General features: G+C 38.4%; 1 protein-coding gene across 4 annotated transcripts in view; it reads left to right on the top strand.

Annotated features, from left to right (window-relative positions):
* RNLS (renalase, FAD dependent amine oxidase) overlaps window positions 1-22,002 on the top strand; it is a 129,684-nt gene that overhangs the window by 91,686 nt on the left and 15,996 nt on the right. For 2 of the 4 annotated variants that reach the window (XM_026719930.2, XM_026719929.2), the window contains exon 5: window positions 7,097-7,270. The exons of the other annotated variants lie outside the window; for them this stretch is intronic. In XM_026719930.2, the coding sequence (XP_026575715.1) occupies window positions 7,097-7,270 (174 nt within the window). The remainder of the gene's footprint in view (window positions 1-7,096; window positions 7,271-22,002) is intronic. 4 annotated transcript variants of the gene reach the window in all.

Here is a 22,002-nt window from a genome sequence, read left to right as displayed (position 1 = left end):
GAAGCTACAGAGGTGGCTCCCCCACCTGAGAAGCGGCTGAAACGCTGCCAATGGGTTAATGTGCAGCACTCACATTAACTGTGAGCAAATGCAGCAGCGGCACAGGCAGAAGGAAAGCAATGGCAGCAGAGGAAGCAGCAGCAGCGGGCACTAAAGTTCTCACAACATAAAGTGCCCCACCGAGGCCGACATCCACACCGATGCCGCCCACCCGCTGACCCAGCCTGCAGCCAGTACCATACCCAGGTCTGCAGCAAAGGCGCTTGGCGGGGGCAGGGAGCCCTCTGCACTCCACCATGATTTGCCGTTAGGAGCAGCTGGTGGTGAGGTGTGGCTGCCCGTGGGGCGCTCCTAACGGCAAGTTCCCTCCCCACCCTCCATTTCACATGTTTTAAAATAGGCCTAAATTTGGGGGGAGGGGCTTAATTTCACCTTATGCCTAGAAAACATGCTGGGACTTCCTACGGGGGGGGGCATATTTTTGGAGAAACACGGTAATGTAAGAGATAAATGTGCTAAGTGAAGTTATTCCCTATTTGGAAACTCTTTTTATTTATAAAATCTGTAAAAATGTGAAGGTCATAAAATGATATAAAAACGTCATTAATGCTCTTGATTTTGGCTCGCCAAAGTGCTTGAATATTGCTTTTCTTAACTCTTAATTCTTTTCCATTGTGCATGTATTGATTTGACCCACATGCTTTCTCACATATGTTCAAATATAAATGCAATAATGAATTCAGTCTACTGAAAATGTTACAGAAAGTTGCCTATCTTTTCCAGTTTTCCCCCTATTCTGAGCTGCAATTATTATTGTAGAATAAAGAAGAAACTAAATGAAACTTGGTGATTCTCTCTGAATCCATCCTTTCAAGAACTTCCATAATCTGATCTGTATTGGCCATCAAGCAAAGAGCAAATACAACATAGCAAGATACTTGTAGAGATAGCTGCAAATAATGCAGGTCAAAAACCCAAACACACATGCAGAGAAAAGGACCAAATTTCCAAAATTTGTAGTAAATTCAGCTAGGAAGATGAGAAGGATTCCTTTTTGGCCCAAAGTCTATTGATCAATTAGATCCCATCCAAGGATCATTTCCAAAGAGTACATTTAATTGGGCACCACTTCAAAAATCCGATTGCTAGTTATATCCTAAGAGATGTTCCTTGTTTGAAATGTTCCAAGTCTACAGAAGTGGTGCCACATCTTTTCATATTTCTTCATCATAGAATTTTGCCTTGTAAGATGCCAAGTCAAAGTTTAAAACGGATCAGTTTTTATTATCTGCCAGAGCAAAGTGTCTCCTGATTTCTGTTAACCCAGTGCCCTCCCTAAAAATACCTATGTTACAGTTTAACCACAATTTCCTTTTTAACTTAAAACATCAATCAGCAGCAACTTCAAAATACTACAGCTTGTTCAAGCAATCTGTATCTTATTGACTAGTTTTAGATTTTTTGCCAAAGTAGAGTTTAGTCATACACTACAAATAAAATCCTCTTAAACAAAACAGTCTGCTGAAAGAAGGAATAATAGTGTGGTCTTAACAATGTTGTACTCCACATAATTCACCCACATATTGTACATAGATATGTGAATTTTGCTGCAGACAAACTAACAAAAATTAAATGCTTAAAAATGATGAACATTTTACCTGAATTGTGTTTAGCATTTACAGTATACGTGACTTGTCATGTATTCATACAACTTTGTACTCTTATGTTATGATTTTTGCCATTAGTTCTGTAAGATTAGGCTCTTAGGATTAATTTAGGATGGTGAAAGGTTATAGTGGATGAGAGAGGAAGCAGCTTACCAGAGATCTACTGTATTTTGTTTTTATCTTAGAAACCCATTTAGAATCAGGTTTGGCATAGTCGATCAATGGAAATGGCATGTTCATAAGAGTATACGGAAACAGTACACAGGAATCCTTTTCTCCACCCTGAAATATGTTGTCATTAAGATAATTGATTTTTCAATGTTTTCACATAAAAATCCATACCTGAGACAACATTAATAAAGTCACCCTAGGTCATATACTTAACCATTATACAGCAACACTTTGCAATGAATACCTAGTATTGGTTTTAAAAAGACATTTTAACAGTACAGCTCTGTTAAAAAATTGTGGGGATAAATGTGTGCTGTCCACTTGTACAATCTGCATGAACTTATACAATGACTCAGAAGGAACATCCTTTTCCAGTCAATTGTGGAAGAAATTTCCAGCTTTGTTCTTCATGATAAATAAGGAAAATATATTTTCGGTTTCTTATTTTTCCAATTCCTCTTTTTTTAAGTTTTGACTTTTTTTTTTTTTTGTAAGTCGGCATACCTTCTGTGTAACCTTCACAGTTTTGTACCCAATTTTGTTTAAGATATCATTTTTAAAAGCCATTTCCTTGACTCTTAACATATTTTGGGAACAATATGCTAATATGAGGAAGACGGCAGAGTTTGGGTGAGAGGGTTGGTTGCATTTTAATTTTTAGAATTGTGTCATAGAAAGATCAAAGGAGAGTTGAATTTTAATTCGTGTCTTGGTTGAAGAATGCAGGCTAAGTCAATTTTAATTAAAAAGTGAGCAATTTTCTCCCTTGCCCTGACTTATGAAGAATCTGTTGCTTGTCAAGAATCATTTGGCTAGAGAACCAATTTATTCCAAACTTCAAGACTTGCAAGGGGCAAATCTGATGGTGTGGTGATATCACCGTAGAATGGGGCTGAGCTTTTTCTGTTTCTTTTTGCTTGGAAGAATTCTATATAAGAAGAAGTTCAGTAAACTTCATAGAGCCCGTAGATAAATTTATTTTGCACCAGTGGTGGGTTTCTACCAGTTCTGTCCACCTCTGTAGAACCGGTAGCTCTGAAGAGCAGCAGACATGGAACCGGTTCTATGTCTGCTGATGTTTTTGCCCACCTACCCACCCACCTGGGCTCTTACCTGATTTTATTTCCTGATTTTTCAACTTCAGCTGCTGAACAAGGCACAGCTGCAGTTAGAAAAGCAAGAAAAGAGGGCTGTTTCAAAGGCTGCTTCTCTGCAGGCAGCTGCTGATGACAATTTACAGGCGCGCAGCTCGCAGCCTGCAGGGAAGCTCATAAATCCTGAACCGGTAGTTAACCCTGTCGTATCCCACCCCTGTTTTGCACCATTGGGAGCAAAAAGGTTTACCAGCTTGTGGCATCTGGAATGGAATGGACTGTATTAAAGAAAAGAAACAAAAAAAGGTACATTCATAGCTACCTGCACTGGAGCATGTGAGATGCATGTCTCACCTAGAATGAAGCCATCCAGGCCTTCAGAGAGACTAAGGAGATGCTTAGTCAAGAGAGAGATACATTAATTGTAGCTTTTTGGTTTTCCTCTGAAAAATATTTATCAGTCCGGTCGTTAAAAGTTATTTGAAATGAAAACTTTATCTGTGTCTTCTACTAAATTCAGAATCTGGAGGAGGGAATGTGTTTCATAAATGCAAGAGAAAAAGGTACTCTCCCTCCCCCCTCTCACCTGCTGAAGAAGCTACACATTGGGCAAAGCATAACAGATCTTTTATTGGGATTTTTTTTAAGAGCTGATAAGTTTGGAAACCTGCCCCAATCAAAGAGGATCTGTCTGAAATTTTGGCTGATTTTAACACAGGTGATTTATAGACAGCTATTTTGACTCCTGCGATACCTTAAAAAAGTGCTCCCAACAAACTTAATAATTTTGAAATTTTTGCAATAATGCAGTCTATATAGAGAAAGCTTTTAAAGTGTACAGTTAAACCTGAGGCATTTAACTGAAAGATACCTTGCAAAAGGAAATTCAACAATTAAAAGGAAATGACAACCTCATGAAAATGGAATTTAAGTTTTGGAAAAAGCAGGTTAAGTTCACACTAATTATGTGGCAAAATAAACCCACCCAAATTCAAGGCCCTTTATGCTGGAAGAAGCTCAGAGTGTTAAACATTTCTCAAGATAAACACTTGTGATGGTCTTCATGGAGAAATCATGTTGTGATCTAACTACCCATTAAAAATCAAATCAGCCTACAGAATTGCTGCAAGTTTTCAATCCAGTTGTGACCTAACTCGGTGATGGTTCAGTTCCTCAGGAGAAAAATTGAGCTCTCTCCTATCACCAGGTGTTTGGATTATGATGGTAAGAAATTAATGATTTTCAGTTAGCAATAAAAGTTTAATCAAGTTCATTGGACAGCTAGAGATAAGACCTTTTTTTTCCTTGAAGTGGGGGAGGTTGTTTTGTTTTTGCTCTTAGAAGTTGGTTGGGAAAATCCCTGGGATCTTGAAGATGCTTCCAAATATTTGAAAATAAAATCTGAAATATATTCAGAGAGAGGAAAGAAGTAATAGTCCTTTCAGTAATTTCATAGTTAGAAAGATTCCTTTTATTGTTTTTTTTTTCAATAAATAACATTTACCAATGGATTGTTTTTCTGACTTGAGGTAGGATAACTTAATGTTGAATTTAGTGATGGTTCCACATGGAATTCCCCATGGAGGTTTTTTTCTTTTTTTAAGAAAAAAAGTTCCTTTTTCTTAGAGATTTTTCCCTCTGAATGTTTTTTTTTCCTGTTGCTATAAGTTTCTCTATAATAAGTTTCTTGGTTTTACATGTTTATGCAGGTTACTTTTATAATGTGATGAATGTTCATTCTTCAGCTAATTGATTATAGATTTTTGTTTCTTTTGCCTTATCTGGGACAATATTGGGCCCTTCATGATGTATTCTGAGCAGTTAGATTGTCATTGCATTGTTCTTTGGATATTAAAGTCTGATACCCATTTTAAAAAAGAAGGGGGTTATTCTCCAATTGAATAAACTGAATATTTTTGTGCAAGAAAAATATTAATTCATTGGATCTGGACTCAAGGAAAATATAACATCCATTCTTGATTGGAGATCAAAAAAAAGGAGGCAAAGAAACTGACTTTCAAACTAGACTGGCCATTTTGGAAGTTTTGAGCCTTTTTCATAGTCTCCCACATTACAGCAGACACAGCATCTTCCATTGTCAAATCACCTTCAGGAGCTACAGGAGCATCTATTGTGGTCTTTCTTTCCATATTTCCTCCAAACCATAGTCCTGTGAAGTAGGTTGGACTGAGAGAGAGTGACTGTCTCCAGGTTATTCACTAACCTTCTGTTACATGCATACTCATTTGTGCACACACAGCCTGCCCAGGTACATGGATCTCATGGTCTTCCTTTAATCTGGAGTGTCCAGATAGGTGCAACTATCAATCAGAATACAGCTGGAAGGGACCTTGGAGGTCTTCTCAAGCAGGAGACCTTATACCATTTCAGACAGATAGCTGTCCAGTCTTTTCTTAAAAACCTCCAATGATGAAGCACCTACAACTTCTGAAGGCAAGCTGTTCCACAATCCTGGTCAACAACCAGGAAATAATTAAGAATGTGCACAAACCGCTTTCAACCAAACACCGAGGCATGTCAGGTTCTGATGGAATGTACAGACATCCAATTAATTAAAAGCCACCACAAAACATTAGTACATTAATGTATCTTCGTTCTCTTTCCTACTCCTATGCTCATCCCCACTTACCCACGTCCTTCTCAGCTAGTCTGTCCAGACATCAGCTAGTGGGACAGAAGTCACCAAGTCCAGACCCAGAACAACTAATAGTGTAAGTGGGCTTTGCAATGGCAATTTTTCTGAGCCCTTGCTTTGATGAGCCACAAATCTAGTAACTGTCATTGAGATTGGGGGTGGTGGTGGTGGTGACTGGATTCCATATGCTCAGCACCCAGCCTCCTGTTGTCATTTCTGCTTTGATCATTAATTATTTGGTTCCATCTTATCTACCAGATGAGATTGTTTAACAAGATGTTGCTTTTGTCATCTGAATACATGATTGCTCCAGGGGTGGGCTTCAAAAATTTTAGCAACCAGTTCTCTGCCCAGTTGCTGGGTGGGCATGACCATGGTGGGCTTGGCCTAGTTGACCACCTGCACCATGGTCTGGGGGGCGTTTTTCACCCTCCCTGGGCTCTGGAGGCCAGAAATGGGCCCATTTCTGGAACTTCTGGGAGGCCCATTTTTCACCCTCCCCAAGCCTTTTGGGTGGGCCTGTACTTAATCTGGGATCCAAAACGGGCTGCATGGAAACTCCAGGGGTGGGCGGGGTGGGGCAGGGCCAGCCAAGGGTAGGATTTGCCAGTTCGCTGAACCAGCCATAAAATGGCCATAAAATTAGCTACAGGTTCGCCCAAACCAGGGAGAACCAGTAGCATCCCACCCCTGGATTGCTTCATTTTCAGCTTATGGCAACTTCAGCCTGGTCACACATTCTTACATAGCCCTATCTCATCTTTTCGCACAATTATGGCTGAGGGAGGATTTTGAACCTTGGTCTTCCCAGTGTGAGTCCACCATCTTTTCTACTATGCCATTCTGGCCGAGTTTAATCATGGTAGCGCTTTTCAACCTTAAAATGCTGGTACAGTTTTATTTTGATCGTTTATGCATTTTGTAGTTGAGGGGTTATCACAAGAATAGGAGACCTGATAAAATTATTTCTCTTCTCCAGAAACCTCTTGCAAATATTAAGAAAATTGTCTTTCCCATAACCTCTGCACATGCACATAGCTTTGCAAATTGAGAATGTGGTTGAGAAAGTTGAAAGCTTTTGGGATGGAATGGGGGAATGATTTCTGAGTGGAAAACTTGATCTCTCACTAATTTAGTGAGCATTTGGAAGTAGGCTTTCACAACTTGGCATTTGACGGATGTTTAGAAATTACAACTCACAGAATCCCCTGCCAGCACAGACTTAGCTATTTTGTGAGGTTCCTTAATTGTCCTTTTTTTTTAATCATGGCCACCTATAACCTTCTGTCTTTATTTCCTGACTAGGAAATTCTCTGACACATATTTATACGGCCATAACAAAAGCTAGGTTGGTGGAACAGAGAGTTCGTTAAACAATGTGAATGGGCTTTTCTTGAAACACAGTAGTGTTATTTTAGAAAAGGGATTAAGTAGATGAACTGTAGTATTATGTGCAGGTTTAATGCTCCAAGAAAAAAATAATTGCCTCATTTTTGTTTCCTTCACAGTAATTAACAAACGTTGGAGACAGCAGCTGGAATCTGTGAGCTATTCCTCTCGCTATGCTCTGGGCCTTTTCTATGAAGCTGGCACCCAGTTTGATGTCCCTTGGGCAGTACAATACATCTCCAATAATCCCTGCATATGCTTCATTTCCATTGATAATAAGAAGCGTGAAATAGGTCAGTGCTTCCATTACTCCTTATAAACAAAGTAAGAATGGAGGGTGTGGATCATAGCCAGGGGGAAGGGGCTCTCTAACGTTAATTTGGTCTGTACCTGCTGTGCCTTCTGAATGCTTTTTAAAAGCAGCCCATGTGGAAATGTTACAGTAATCCAAATGGGAGATGAATTGGACAGGAGTTATTGCAGTTAGGGCTTCCTAACTTCAGTTGGCAGCTGGGGCAGCAGATCACAGCTGGAATATGATTTGCTCCAGGAGATTCCTTAGTAGATCAACCTTGACTGGGGAATATAACCCTGTTAAGAGCTGAACCATACAGATGCATCTCAACAAGTAAGTTCTCCATGCAGTTTCATGTACCTTTTAAAGAATGGTGGGAATATGGGGCATCCCACAGATCAGAGGTTTCCAGCCAGATCTGTCCTTCATCCCAACTGCCAAACTGAAGATGACCTTTTAGGAAACAGGAAAGCCACCAAAGAATGGTGTCCCCCTCCTCTATTCCTGTACATCAGAACCAGTACAGAAGGATAGGATAGCTGGGTACTATTAAAAGCTGCTGAAAAGTCAAGATTGTGTTCCCCCAGTGTCAATCTTTCCAAAGCTTATTTACATGTGCAACCAGTGCAGTTTCCATGCAGAGCCCAGCCTGAAACCCAACCGCCACCAGCTGAGATAATTGCTTTTTCTAGGCTCTTCTGAAGTTGCAGGACTACCTCTTTTGCTACTACGTTCTCCAAAACAGGGAGGTTAGAAATTTCTCTGGACTAAATTTGTCCAAAAGAGTTAGATTGAGCAAAACTTGATAAACAGGGGTTATACCATGCTTTCTTTCAGAAATGGATCGCCCTCTTTTCTCCAAATAAGTATTAATTACTCTATTTTTAAAAAAAAAAACAAGGGATGAACAGGTCTGATGCACCAAAAGAATCACAACTCTAACATACAAAGAATTCAGAATTCTTTCAGAATTCAGATTGGAATTCAGAGTGACTGTTCCACATATCTTTAGGGTTTGTTTAGATACAAATCTTAAAGGAATCGCATTTATTTAGCTCTACATGTCCAGAATTGCACATTTTACCATGCATACCATGAAAACACCAGCCCAGATACGAATGCCAGTACTTGAACATCCAGATAGATGGAATTGTTAAACTTTAATCAAGCCCTTCCCCTTCTATCTCTATTTAATCTGGAGAAAGGATAGAAAGTGCTTAGACACCTGGCTCTGAAACACTCCAAGAATCTATTAGAGTTGCTAAACAGGTATACTCTGTACAAGCCCACACCACAGAGAATAATAAAGACAGTTGACAAATAAAATAAAAAATGAATAATAAAGGTAGAAAGGGGATTGGTATTTCTGGTTTTGTAGACAATGGATAAAGGATTCAATAACTAATTATTTAGTCATAATAGCCTTCCTAAGTAGAATGTAAGGGCAGTTTGTTGGCTATACCAGTATAATGCCATCATGGAAACGCAGATTTAAATTGATCTCTCCCAACCACAGCAATTCACCGATAATGTAGTCTCCTCTGCCTCACAAAATGATAAAGTAAAGTTGATGTAGAATACAGTGTTATATGAGCTCCCAAAGCAAAAGCAGGATATATGTCTAACAGACAAGTAAACATCGATTTTGGTCTCTCTGACTTGCTTCATGTACAACATGAGTATATGATAATTTCATAATGTCAGTTAAAGTGTTTTGTTGATTCTATTAAGGTTTCAAAATCTTCCCTAATAGAAACAGTGACTAGTTTTTTTAGCAGGCAAGCTATGTGAAATTTTCTCCAAGATAATTATATTTTCTCCCTAATTTTTAATTCTAGTTTTAATTCTGCAGCCTATTTAAAGAATGTTTGAAAGAGCAAAGTATTCTCATAATTTTAAATGATTCAAACTGGGCTGCAAAATTAAATATTTTGTTTATTCATTTACTTAATTGCTACATTTGCCTTTCTTCTAGGAGAATACTCTTTATGTGCATGACTGCATTCCCATTCATGCTAGTAATACGATTGCTAAATTTGTAGATGATCAACAGTGGTGGGACTTATCTCCAGTGGGGATGAGTCTGCCTACCAAGATGAGGTGGACTGGTTGCTTTCGTGGTGTGGAGACAATAACTTGGTCCTCAACACCAAGGAAGACCAAGGAGCTTATAGTGGACTATAGAAGGAACAGATCACACATCCAGCCCTTGCTTATCAATAGAGACCGAGTGGAGCAAGGGGCCAGTTTTAAGTTTCTGGGTGTTACCCTAAAAGAGGACCTGGGGTGCCCATGTTGCAGCCCTGGTCAAAAGGGCCCAGCAGAGATTATACTACCTGAGACTTCTCAGAAAACAACTGAATGAAAAACTGCTGGTGACCTTCTACCGCTGCTCCACAGAGAGTATCTTAACTTACTGCACCTCTGTATGGTTTGCCAATTGCACAGGGGCAGATAGGAAAGCACTCCAGAGGATTAATGTCATTGCCCAGAAGATCATTGGTTGCCCTCTCCCCTCTTTGGAAGAGCTTTATAGCTCCCGCTCCCTTAAGGAAATTCAAAACATTCTCAAAGATCCATCTCATCCTGGGCACCCTTTTTTTGAACTATTACCATCTGGCAGACAGTACAGAATAATAAAAACAAGGACAAATAGGCTGAAAAGCAGCTTCTATCCCAGGGCAGTAGCTCTTTTGAATTTTGCTGTATAGTGCAGTATTGGTGTGGTGTCGGGGGTTTCTGGTTCAATGTGTGAAGGGTGAAGGATGTGTGTTTGTGTTTATTTTCATGGTCATGATGTGCACTGAAGATGGTGCTTGATTTCGTTGTATGAGGTGCAATGACAATAAAGTAAATTAAACTAAACTAAATATGCAAGTATAGTTAGCATTTCTCCTCTGTCTGAGGTAGGTTGGCTGAGTGAGTGACTGGCCCCAAATCACCCACTCTTGAGTTTTTGTAGATTAAAGTAGACTCAAAACTTGGGTCTCCTCAGGCCTTGTCCAGCAATTAACCACTATATTACACTTTCTCTTGCCTGAGGCTTTATCCAGAAATATGCTAGCTCGCTTCTGTGGAATTAACAAAGGTAAGAAATGCCCTTGAGTATAAATTGCTGTTGCAGCAGCAATTGGCACAAATAAGGCCAGAATAAGAACCATGTTTGTTTGAAACTCTGCCAATTAAGGGCACATGGGCAGCCATCTGCCAGGAACGGCTGCGCTTCTTCTCCTTCCTGTGTCACCCTGGGCCCTGTAACTGCAACATCTTTTAGTAAATGCAGCTGTTGCCTGGGTCCTATTTGAGAATTCATTGGAACTGCTATTATCAGAGTCACAGAAGGTCACAATCTGGATCCTGACCTAAATCCTACATCGAACAAAGGGCAACTAAGCATGAGGAAGATAGGACTGAGAGCCTTTCAATTATTACTGTTTCAGAGAGGGATACTTTGTGTGGTAGTCCTCTTTTGTAGAAGACTTTTCTGTTTCCTGCCTGCCATTTTCATTCTCAATTAAAAGCTAATTTTCCAAGATTTCCCTTGGAAAAAGCACAAGTTGTTTCATGCTGCTATATTGCTAATGCCGCCATCCTTTTTGGATTTACCTTTAAGAATGAGCCATTGGACTCATTGGGGCTTACTTCTATTAAGCATATGTAATAGGATTGTGTTGTGCAAAAGTTTGCTCTTCTAATCCTGTTTTCAACTCACAGCAGCTAAAAAAATCTCTATTCCCTTTATAGCACAAGGCAATTCTGTGTGCACCTCCATCAAAATCACTTAGTCTTGATTTTGTTTATTTTGAAGATAAAATTTTCTCCCTTTAGTTAAATTCCCAAAGCGTCTTTAGTTTTCATTTCACTGACAATTTTGATTACTTTCAAGTCTTGTCTTGTTCTCTGGTAGAATACAATGCATATTCACACTTTTGAGAAGATACTTTGGCTTCCACATCTATTTTTCTGTCTTTAGCAGCAAATCTTACATTCTGGGCTTACTTTCATATTAAATATGCAAAAAACTGAAATATGGTATGTTATGATATTTAATTTTGTTTCCTTTTTTTGAATGGACATATTCAAAAGTGATCCTTTTATTAACAGTAGCTTAATTGAGACAATTTTTATTTAGACCTTTCTCCTTCATATAGCCCTCATTTTAACAGTCAGGGTATGTCAGGAATAGCTCCTCTTCTTTATTTATTGATTTATTTAAAACATCTTTATATGGGAATCTTTATAACAACTCTGGATGGTCTCTTGTTTTTTATGCACTTTTTCTTCCCAATATATAGCATTCTGCTATATTCCTAAAGCTTGTAAAATATTATTGAAAGTGAATTTGAAAGTATTAATGTTAAGAAGTTATTTAAAAGATGCATTAGAATTTATTGCTTTCAGAAATATTTTTAAGGAAAAGTTTAGAATTTTAAAATGGATGTTTAAAAAACCCCAAGCTCCTAGTAATCCTGATAATTGTAGGTTGCATTTTTTTAATCAATATATCAGAGTCCTTCCTAGAACAGTGAAATATCACCATTGTTTCTTTATATACATTCTGGATTGTACCAGCTGCTCCTGATGGATTAAAAGAAAGCTAGGCATACGTGACACAGATTTATAAAATGGGGGTTGGGAGAGAGGATAGAAATATTGGTTGGCAGTCATTTGTCTAAGAAAACCATCTTACTCCAGGGGAGTGAACTATATAGCTGCTATAAGACTTAAAGAACTGAAGACAAGCAAGTGCAGATGAATTACTTCCCACAAGGCCTCATTATGGGAAAGGGCCCCTCCTCCCTCCCTCCCTCTCTCTCTCTCTCTCTCTCTCTCTCTGTGTGTGTGTGTGTGTGTGTGTGTGTGTTTTATTGTCCCTTGTTAACTTTGTTGGATTTGACAATTCTATTCCAAGGAAAGGAGTGGGACAATAGTGTTTGTTAGTAGCAAAACATAAATAGTTGCAGTGGTGGGTGTTTCTGTTTAATCTGAGGTTTTCTAAGGTGATTTCTTATTCTCTATCCCACCCCCCATCCCGCCCCTGCCCAAGGCTATAAAATAGTTGAATAACAAAAATGGAGATAATTTTTATGATGATGCCTATACCTAACCCCTTTAGAGTAATGCGTATCTCTGTAAACTAGGACGCTCAAAATGAAATCTCACTAACCAAAAAACACAGTTTGGTGCATAATTCTTATTATGGTCATGTCATGTGTATATTTTAAACATAATTATATTAATAATATTAAATTAGTAGCAATAATTATTTATAAAAGAAATAATTATTGCTGTGCTCATTATCATTGCATAGCCATTATGATTGAGACATGTATGCAGATATATAGCACAGGTCTCTCTTCTTTTCAAAGAGCGGCATTTGTGCCCAACTCCATTGCATAGAAAAAAAAGAGTGGGATTTGCCAGGAGAAGGATCAAGTTGTAAGATGAAGACAGAAGGCATCATTCTTCTTTGTCTTGTCTGCACGCTATGCATAGACATTCTGACATGATGCCAACTGTATCATGCCAACACACAGCAAAGCCAGAAGAAAATAGTGCTTCTTAGCTTGCTGGATCAGTCTCACCTCAGGGAAGGTTTAAAACTAGAAGCAAATCATAAAACGGAGAATCTGAAGATTACAGATTCCCCTAGCTAGGAATTGTAGTTACCAAGGCAAGAATATTGAAAGGGGACCTCATAGCACCTCAGTAGAAATAAATGAAAACAGCCAAAGGCATGAGTGATCAAAGGAACTCTAGATCCGAATTTCTCATACGTTAAGAGAGAGCCTCAGCCCATTTTTAGATCTTCCCAAATCATGCAGAAATTGAGCAATGCATTTCATAATTTTTAGAAAAATGACCCAGGTGTGTAAAATACTGTAAATTCGTAACTGAGTACTTACAATAACCTACCAAAGCAGATTCTATTTCAACTTGGGCTGTTGTAGAGAATGACATTTTGCTGTTTTGTCATTCCCAGTTAGAAATATTTAAACAGATTAGCATACATTTGGAAAAGTTGTCTCAAATCAGAACATGTTTTAGAAAATTTTCCTCCTCCCTTTTCCCAACACATACACACACATATACACATTTATATGTTGGAGTATTGTAGAAATTTCACCAGAAAATATATAGATTGAGGGGTAAATGCCAACTAATCCACATGAAAGCTTAATGACTTTTAAAATTATTTGCTCAGAAATGAACACCGAAGCATGGGCATATATGCAACATTAACCCAGACTGGATTTTGTTTCCAGTTCTGAAATTTTCAGTTTCCATTTAATTTTGGTCTCTTCAGTCTTGATTTTTTGACATCTAGTATTTCTGTTATTCTGTTTCACCAAGTATTCAGGTGACATTTTTTTTTTACTTCTCGGCTGGCTGTAAAATCTGGTTCCTAGTGTTTTTTCATGCTTTGTACTATTTATTGCCTTAATTATGCTAGATTTTTAAATGATGACAAAAATCACTATCTTGGCTTATATTTGGAGTCCTAACGTTAATCTTTTTTTATTGTACTTCTTGCCTTCCCTTTTGACATATAATAAAAACTATTCATTGAAACGTTTCATGCATACATGAACAATGTGGACCACACAAAATAATGAAAAGCACGTGGAGCTAAATAACCTGCTTATTTTGGTCAAATCCATCTTACTGTTTTAAAAATGGTAAAATCCCTTCACCTTTAGTGAAGATGACCTTGCATATTCCAATTGTTGTTAGAATCTTGCTGTCCAGCACGATTCACTTTTAAAGGTACAGATGCTTATGTAAGTCAATACTAAACCTTATTAATTATTGAAAACCTAGTTTTGCCAATGAAAAAATTCCTCCCCCCCACAAGTATAAAATACTCAAGAATTCATCTCCTGAAAAGCACTTGTATTTTGGGTACAGCGGTGTCTTTTTTTTCTTTTTGCATGAATGTTAAATAGTTTATATACTTTTAAATAGGTTCTGTGGGATGAAAATAATTTTCCAGCATGAATTCTTAATCCACCCAATACACTGGATACTTCAGAACTGTGTTCTATTTTTCTATTTATGGGCCTGCTAATATTTGGTATTATTCAAATTCAGCATGTTATTCCTCCTTTTGGGATATGATTTTATTTGGAATCATATGTTTTTGAATAAATTATAGATAAAGTTGCTCTTGATAAGTTATGTTACCTATTCATTCAAGCCCTCATCTCTACTTTATAATTCATTTCCTATTCCTTACAATGTTACAATGAAACGATTTCTAAAGAATTGAAAGACAGAATAAATTACCCCGTTGATCTCTTCAGTGAGTCCCTGCAATAATGTGGTCTGTACATTATAGTAATTCCATGGAGAACAAAAGAGGGTCAGCAAATCTTTTGAATTTTTAATTTTAAAAAAATTAAGAATGGCCTATCCGTTTGGAAAGTAATGCTAGCGTCAGTACTGACATTTCAGAGGAAATTCCAAGTTTATTTTTAGAGTCAAAGGAATTTATTTTTATTCATTGTTATATTGCTAGATACATATTAAATTTAAGACTATTTTTCACTGTGGAAAGATTCGTCCTCTCTCCCTTAATTCCTTGAATAAAGTGAAAGCAGTTTGTCTATTTTATACTACCAATACATTGGAGATTTTAGGCACTTGCTACCTTTGAAGATAGAAAGAATGCAAAGATGTACATAGGCAAAATACACGTTTTCCAAAACAAGCAGGTTAACCAATCTTCCTTCCTTCCCTCCAGGATCTAACAGAATTTACATTCTTACATTATGGTCATTACTTTCTTGTATTTTAGAATGAAATTGAATCAGGTCTTTAAAGATTTGGTTCAATTGTCGATCAATGAGTCAAATTTTTATTATGGTCATAGGCCAGCACAAGGTAGAAAGTTACCGTCAATTAAAAACATAGAAGATATATCAGAGGCTAAAATAGATATGAAAAGCTAGAATATTTGTGTGTGTGTCTGTGTCTGTGTGTGCAAGAAAGAGAGAAGATAAGGATAAATGGACAGATAGAAAGTATACACAGACAAAAAGTCGTACAGTCCAAAAACATTGGACCGTTATCCAGATTTCCTTCACTAACAGGTTTATTTTCCTAGTTTGAAAAAAGACTGAAAAGATGGTAGACAATACAAGATTATGACAAATAAAGGAAAACTTCATCTAGAACCCTTTAAAATTTCATAAATGAAACATTCTCTGGATTCTTTTTTTTAATAGACAGAGCATTAAATAGAAATGCACTTTAAAATATCTATGAGATTAAAGTGGAAAAGAGCATTTTCTAGCAAAGCCTAAGATTAATATAGAGATAGATTTGGATTTAGATACCTCAGATAGCATACTTAATTTTTTTCATAAAATGATCTATGTGTGATTTTATATCCTTGAAATAAGAATGTACTCATTGTGATAAATATTTGTGATATAAATCAGTAAAAGCCAACATCTGTGCTTTTTAATGTATCTTGTCCAAGAATTAGATAATACTAGATTTCCATTATAACAGTAACAAAATATAAAACAGTTATTTATCATTACAGAAGTCTACTTATTAGTGGCATTGGTTAGGTTAAAGATTATTTTTCAGGAAGAGTGTTGAAATTATTATAAGTATATTAACAGCAGTTCACATAACTATAAATCCAAAGAAAGTTAACTGAAAAGATTATGGTAATAGAATAAGAATGGTTTATTCTGTTAAGCTTGCACGTGTGGGAGTTCAAGAAGGAAAAAAATAAGGTTATAAAAACTATTCTTTCATGTTGGAATAACTAAGCTTACCTCTGTACTTTATTATATGCCATTTTTGAGGAGTCTTGCAGAAGCCTTTGTTTTTGCTACCTCAATAAACATAAATTCCACATTTATAATTGTAGGAGCCATTAATATCTGTGTCACTCTTTCTAAAACAAAGCTTTCACTTAAAAACAGTGTCTGTGTTGTTTTTACTTTCATCATCTCCACCTCACCAAAAAAGGGCCTATGGGGCCTAAATCATGTAGTACACAATATTGAGAGAAAGCATTAAGCAAAACAAAGAAACAACAACAAATAAAATCTTTTTTTTTAATGACTTACAATCTGTTCAGACAATTTGAATGTACTGAAATTAGCCTTGTAAGCTTAGCCAGGAATCCTCGGAATAGATTTCCAGAAGAATTACTCTCAAATTCCTTGAAATCAGAAACCGTATTTAATGGCTCACAAATGGCAGTACCGATTGCAGGTTGCTCAATTTTTTAAAACATCAAAGCCCATGTGTTTAATTGTTTGGGGTGGGGTGTGTGTGTGTGGACATTTTATATTCATTCCTTTTTTTAAAAAAAGTGGCAAGCAAAAACTTTGTGATATCTGGCTGTGTGGATAATAACAGCCAATAAGCTTGGTTATATAGATATCCTGAAGCAATACTATTATCACTACACCTGAGGAAGGAATTGAGGTAAGGTAACAGCCAGTCAGTATGAAAACCTCTTTTACAGCTTTCATAAATACCTTTATCCTTGTTTAAGAAGAACTACAGTAGCTAGCTTGGCTGAAGGCCTTAAAGCTAACCTTCTCAGTAGCCTTCTTTATATCACTTCAGTATAAGGGCCTGTGTAGCATTTTGGTTTCAGTGTAGAAAAGCCACTTGCAAGCAGGTAAGGGACCTTTCACAGCACTTGTTCTCAGCTCCTTAAATCACTTTTGACACTATCATGATCCATGATGACCCTCTCGATTCGCTCAGCTTTATCTTAACACTGGCTGCTAAATTGAATATTTGCCAAGCTAAAACATGAATCTTGGCAGGATTAGGCCTAGAATTTCTAGAGCAATATGTTCCAACACTTTGACTTCTTTGACTTTGGATGTAATTTTCCCATTCATGTGGTGCTTTGTATCAGTCATCTACAAATAAAAGCACTTTTCTGTACCTTTTTCCTGCAAATAACATTTGATTTCAGGGAACTCATTAGCTGCTGCTGTCTAAGCCATCACAGATTTTGCAAATGAGGTTGAAGGAATTTTAGATAAAAGAATAGTCATTATGACTTTATTTTTTAATCCCTTTGCTGGCAATAAATAAGCAGAGGACCCTTGACAACAGAAATTTCTCTATAACAAAGTGGAAGCCCTTTTTATGTTGCTCTCTTATGCACAGTTGCTATATCTATTTTTCTGATTTGGGTGGACATTTTCTATTAGCTGTTTTTCCATTTGGAACGGGTCATTCTTCTAATCTAGAGAAGGCAGTGATTCTTAACCATCATGAGCACTTAATATCTGAGAAATAACCCTCTCTGGTTCTTGAATAGTAAGTTTGTTTGCTTCATTCCTATCATCTCTTTGGGATATACGCTACCATACTGGGACCAAATCTTTGAGCCCATTTACAATTGGATGCCAAAATAAGAAAGACAAGCATGTTTGATCTTTCCTCCTCATGAAAGAGCTGCATGCCCGCAATCTGATGAGACCCATGTTAACCTAAGTGTAGGAAAAAATACCAAATATACAAAGCACAAGAAGATGTACCATAATTCTGTTATATCACTTTTATTTTTGGCCCAGTTCCATGTTTCTCTGCATTACTGTTCTCAGAGTTCAGCTGTGATATTTGTCTTTTAAAAAATAGTTTTAGTGGTTGTATTTTAAAAGCTGGTCTTTCTCAATATGTTTTTGAATGTTAGGTTCCAACCCATAATTTTAAGAACAAACTTGCTCCAATAACTTCCCTGATAAATTTGAAAGTTAGGTTTCAGCCGAAGTCATAGAAAGTTCTCTGCTGCCATTCCCACCCACTGACCCAAAAAAAAACACCCACCATTTTTTAATTGCAATTCCTTTTTGCTGAGTGAGCATAGCATCCCTTATTTATTTTACTGAAAACAGTCCCCTCTTCACCCTCGTTCAGTGCTCTTGGGCAACTCAACCATCATAATATCCCTTTGGGGGACACAGAAAAATCTATATTGGAACATAAATTCCAGGCACAACACATAAAGTTAAGTCCAGAGGTGCTTTGGGTGACCTGAAGAAAACTAGGCTGCGATATAACCAGCAGCAGACATTAAAAAATAGTGTCTGGACTTAAGCAAATATACACTGCTCAAAAAAATAAAGGGAACACTTAAACAAGACAATGTAACTCCAAGTCAATCACACTTCTGTGAAATCAAACTGTCCACTTAGGTAGCAACACTGATTAACAATCAATTTCACATGCTGTTGTGCAAACAGGTGGAAAGCATAGGCAGTTAGCAAGACATCCCCAATAAAGGAGTGGTTCTGCAGGTGGTGACCACAGACCACTTCTCAGTTCCTATGCTTTCTGGCTGATGGTTTGGTCATTTTTGAATGCTGGCGGTGCTTTCACTCTAGTGGTAGCATGAGACGGAGTCTACAACCCACACAAGTGGCTCAGGTAGTGCAGCTCATCCAGGATGACACATCAGTGCGAGCTGTGGCAAGAAGGTTTGCTGTGTCTGTCAGCGTAGTGTCCAGAGCATGGAGGCGCTACCAGGAGACAGGCCAGTACATCAGGAGATATGGAGGAGGCCATAGGATGGCAACAACCCAGCACCAGGACTGCTACCTCCGCCTTTGTGCAAGGAGGGACAGAAGGAGCACTGCCAGAGCCCTGCAAAATGACCTCCAGCGGGCCACACATGTGCATGTGGCTGCTCAAATGGTCAGAAACAGACTCCATGAGGGTGGTATGAGGGCCCGACATCTACAGATGGGGGTTGTGCTTACAGCCGAACACCGTGCAGGACGTTTGGCATCTGCCAGAAATCATCAAGATTGGTAATTTGCCACTGGCACCCTGTGCTCTACACAGATGAAAGCAGGTTCACACTGAGCACATGTGACAGACGTGACAGGGTCTGGAGACGCTGTGGAAAACGTTCTGCTGCCTGCAACATCCTCCAGCATGACCAGTTTGGCAGTGGGTCAGTAATGGTGTGGGGTGGCATTTCTTTAGGGGGCCACACAGCCCTCCATGTGCTCCCCAGAGGTAGCCTGACTGCCATTAGGTACCGAGATGAGATCCTCAGACCCCTTGTGAGACCATATGCTGGTGCGATTGGCCCTGAGTTCCTCCTAATGCACGACAATGCTAGACCTCATGTGGCTGGAGTGTGTCAGCAGTTCCTGCAAGATGAAGGCATTGATGCTATGGACTGGCCTGCCCGTTCCCCAGACCTGAATCCAATAGAGCACATCTGGGACATCATGTCTCGCTCCATCCACCAACGCCACGTTGCATCACAGACTGTCCAGGAGTTGGGGGATGCTTTAGTCCAGGTGTGGGAGGAGATCCCTCAGGAGACCATCCGCCACCTCATCAGGAGCATGCCCAGGCATTGTAGGGAGGTCATACAGGGACGTGGAGGCCACACACACTACTGAGTCTCATTTTGACTTGTTTTAAGGACATTACATCAAAGTTGGACCAGCCTGTAGTGTTCTTTTTCCACTTTAATTTTGAGTGTAACTCCAAATCCAGACCTCCATGGGTTGCTAAATTTGATTTCCATTGATAATTTTTGTGTGATTTTGTTGTCAGCACATTCATCTATGTAATGAACAAAGTATTTAATAAGAATACTTCGTTCATTCAGATCTACGATGTCTTAGTTTTGTGTTCCCTTTATTTTTTTGAGCAGTGTATTTCCTTAGGCTTACAAGAAAGATAAGAATCTATATTCTTTCATCCTAGTTCATGGATGTAACCACAACTAAAGAAGTTTCCAGTGGCTATTGTAGGTGGATTAAAGGTAATATAATTATTTCTCAGCCCAACAGTGCTCCACTTCAGCTTGCTAAATTATTAGTTAGTAGACTAAAGAACAGTACAGGTAGCCCTTGACTTACGACCAAAATTGAGCCCAAAATTTCTGTTGCTGAGTGTCATGCCCCTGATGGAGACTGACTCTGAGGGAGAGGAGGAACATCCGACAGGTAGTGGAAGTGTGGCTCCGGAGGTTGTGGAGGTGGCTGGGGAAGGGCAGAGGCCGGCTGGGCAGTCAGAGGAGGACCCAGGCCCATCCCCTCTCCATCCTAGGGCACTCAGGGAGGAGAGGATAAGGGAGAGACGTGGTCTACTGGGGAGGAAAGGGCCTTGATCCTCTTCATGCACTGCAGCTGTGACAACTGGATAAGAGGACGAACATGTTTACGGGCAAGTGCTGGAAACAAAGTGCAGAAATATCTCTAGTTTATTGTTCCTCTCTGAGTTTGGCATCCTTCCCAGTGTGTGTTCTGATATCTGTGGACGTCTTCAAGCCTTTATCTTGCCTGGTTTGTGTTGTTTTTTACTCTTTATAATTTATAGGCATTTTTAGTTTAAATGGCATTTCCTCCTTCTTGTAACTGCTCATGTGGGAGGGTTTTTTTGTCTCCAGTCAAGTATATTTGGAGCTTGGAAGCATAGTGACAGGCTTTACCTGTGTTTTGTGACTGTGTTTATTTTGTATCCCACCCTGGGTCATCACACTGAGAGATAATTTGTTAAGTATGTTTTGTCCCAGTTTACAACCTTCCTTTCACAGTTGTTAAGTGAACTGCTGTTGTTATTATGTTAGTAACACAGTTGTTAAATGAATCTGGTTTCCCGTTGACTTTGCTTAAGCAGTCAGAAAAGGTGCTCACGTGCCTTGGGACATTGCAACTGTCATAAATATGAGTCACTTGCCAAGCATTTGAATTTTGATCTCATGACCCTGGGGATGCTGCAACAGTCGTAAGTGCGAAAAATGGTCGTAAGTCATTTTTTCAGTGCCATTGTAACTTTGAACGGTCACTAAACAAACTGTTGTAAACCGAGAACTACCTGTACTGCTGTATCTTTCTGTAGTATAAAAGCAAATGTGTGGAGACATATGTGCTATGCTGTATTCCAACATTTAGCATTTGCAGGGCAGGCAGGACAGAGTAGAAGGCCCACCACAAAATCATAAAGTTGTCAAAATGCCAACATTTTGTTTTTTCATTATTTGTGCAGGGTAGATTTAGGTTGGGAGTTTTTCTGTGTTGTTGTTACTACTCAGGACTGTTTTAAAGGTACCAATGCATTTAGGTGGATTTTTTTTTTTTACCTAATCATAATATTAAATGGTACAATGGCATCATCCAAAATGGATCAGAGGTAAACAAAAAGGGGTTGGGACCAACTTTGGGGAGACAGATTATCTGAGCAATAGATAATGCTGCTCTTTTGGTCTAGTTTGATCAGAAGCCAGTTACAAAAGTGAGAAAATTCTTCCCTGTGAACATTGACAGTTCCTTACTGTGTCATTCAGGTCTCTTGAAATAATTTATGTCCTGCAAGACCACTGGAGGCTTTGAAATGTTTAGAAAAATTGGTTTGGTCAGACCTTCCTTGAGGACAGGCTAGGTTAACCAGATGCAGAGGAGATAAAGATCCTATACTTATTATAGCTGTAGTAAAGAAGACATTTTTGCAGATGTAACTAATCATGCCACACTGTTGCTTGAGTGAAAAAAACAAAGTAATGGTTGCCAAAAGTATGCTTTACCAAATCATCAACCACTGTCTGCTGGCTTTGTGTTAAGTTAATGATTTAAACACTTCAAGGTATTCTGAAATTCCAATGAAACCAGGTGAAGAATTCAATGTTCTCAATAAATAAAATAAATAACGTTTATTTTGCAATGAACCCATTGGCTCTTGGGGGAATAGCAATAGCACTTAGACTTATATACCACTTCA

This window comes from Pseudonaja textilis, chromosome 4 (genome assembly GCF_049901715.1).
Source record: "Pseudonaja textilis isolate UNSWEBS1 chromosome 4, rPseTex1.2, whole genome shotgun sequence".
NCBI classification, from domain to species: domain Eukaryota; kingdom Metazoa; phylum Chordata; class Lepidosauria; order Squamata; family Elapidae; genus Pseudonaja; species Pseudonaja textilis.
This window is presented reverse-complemented; position numbering and strand designations above follow the sequence as displayed.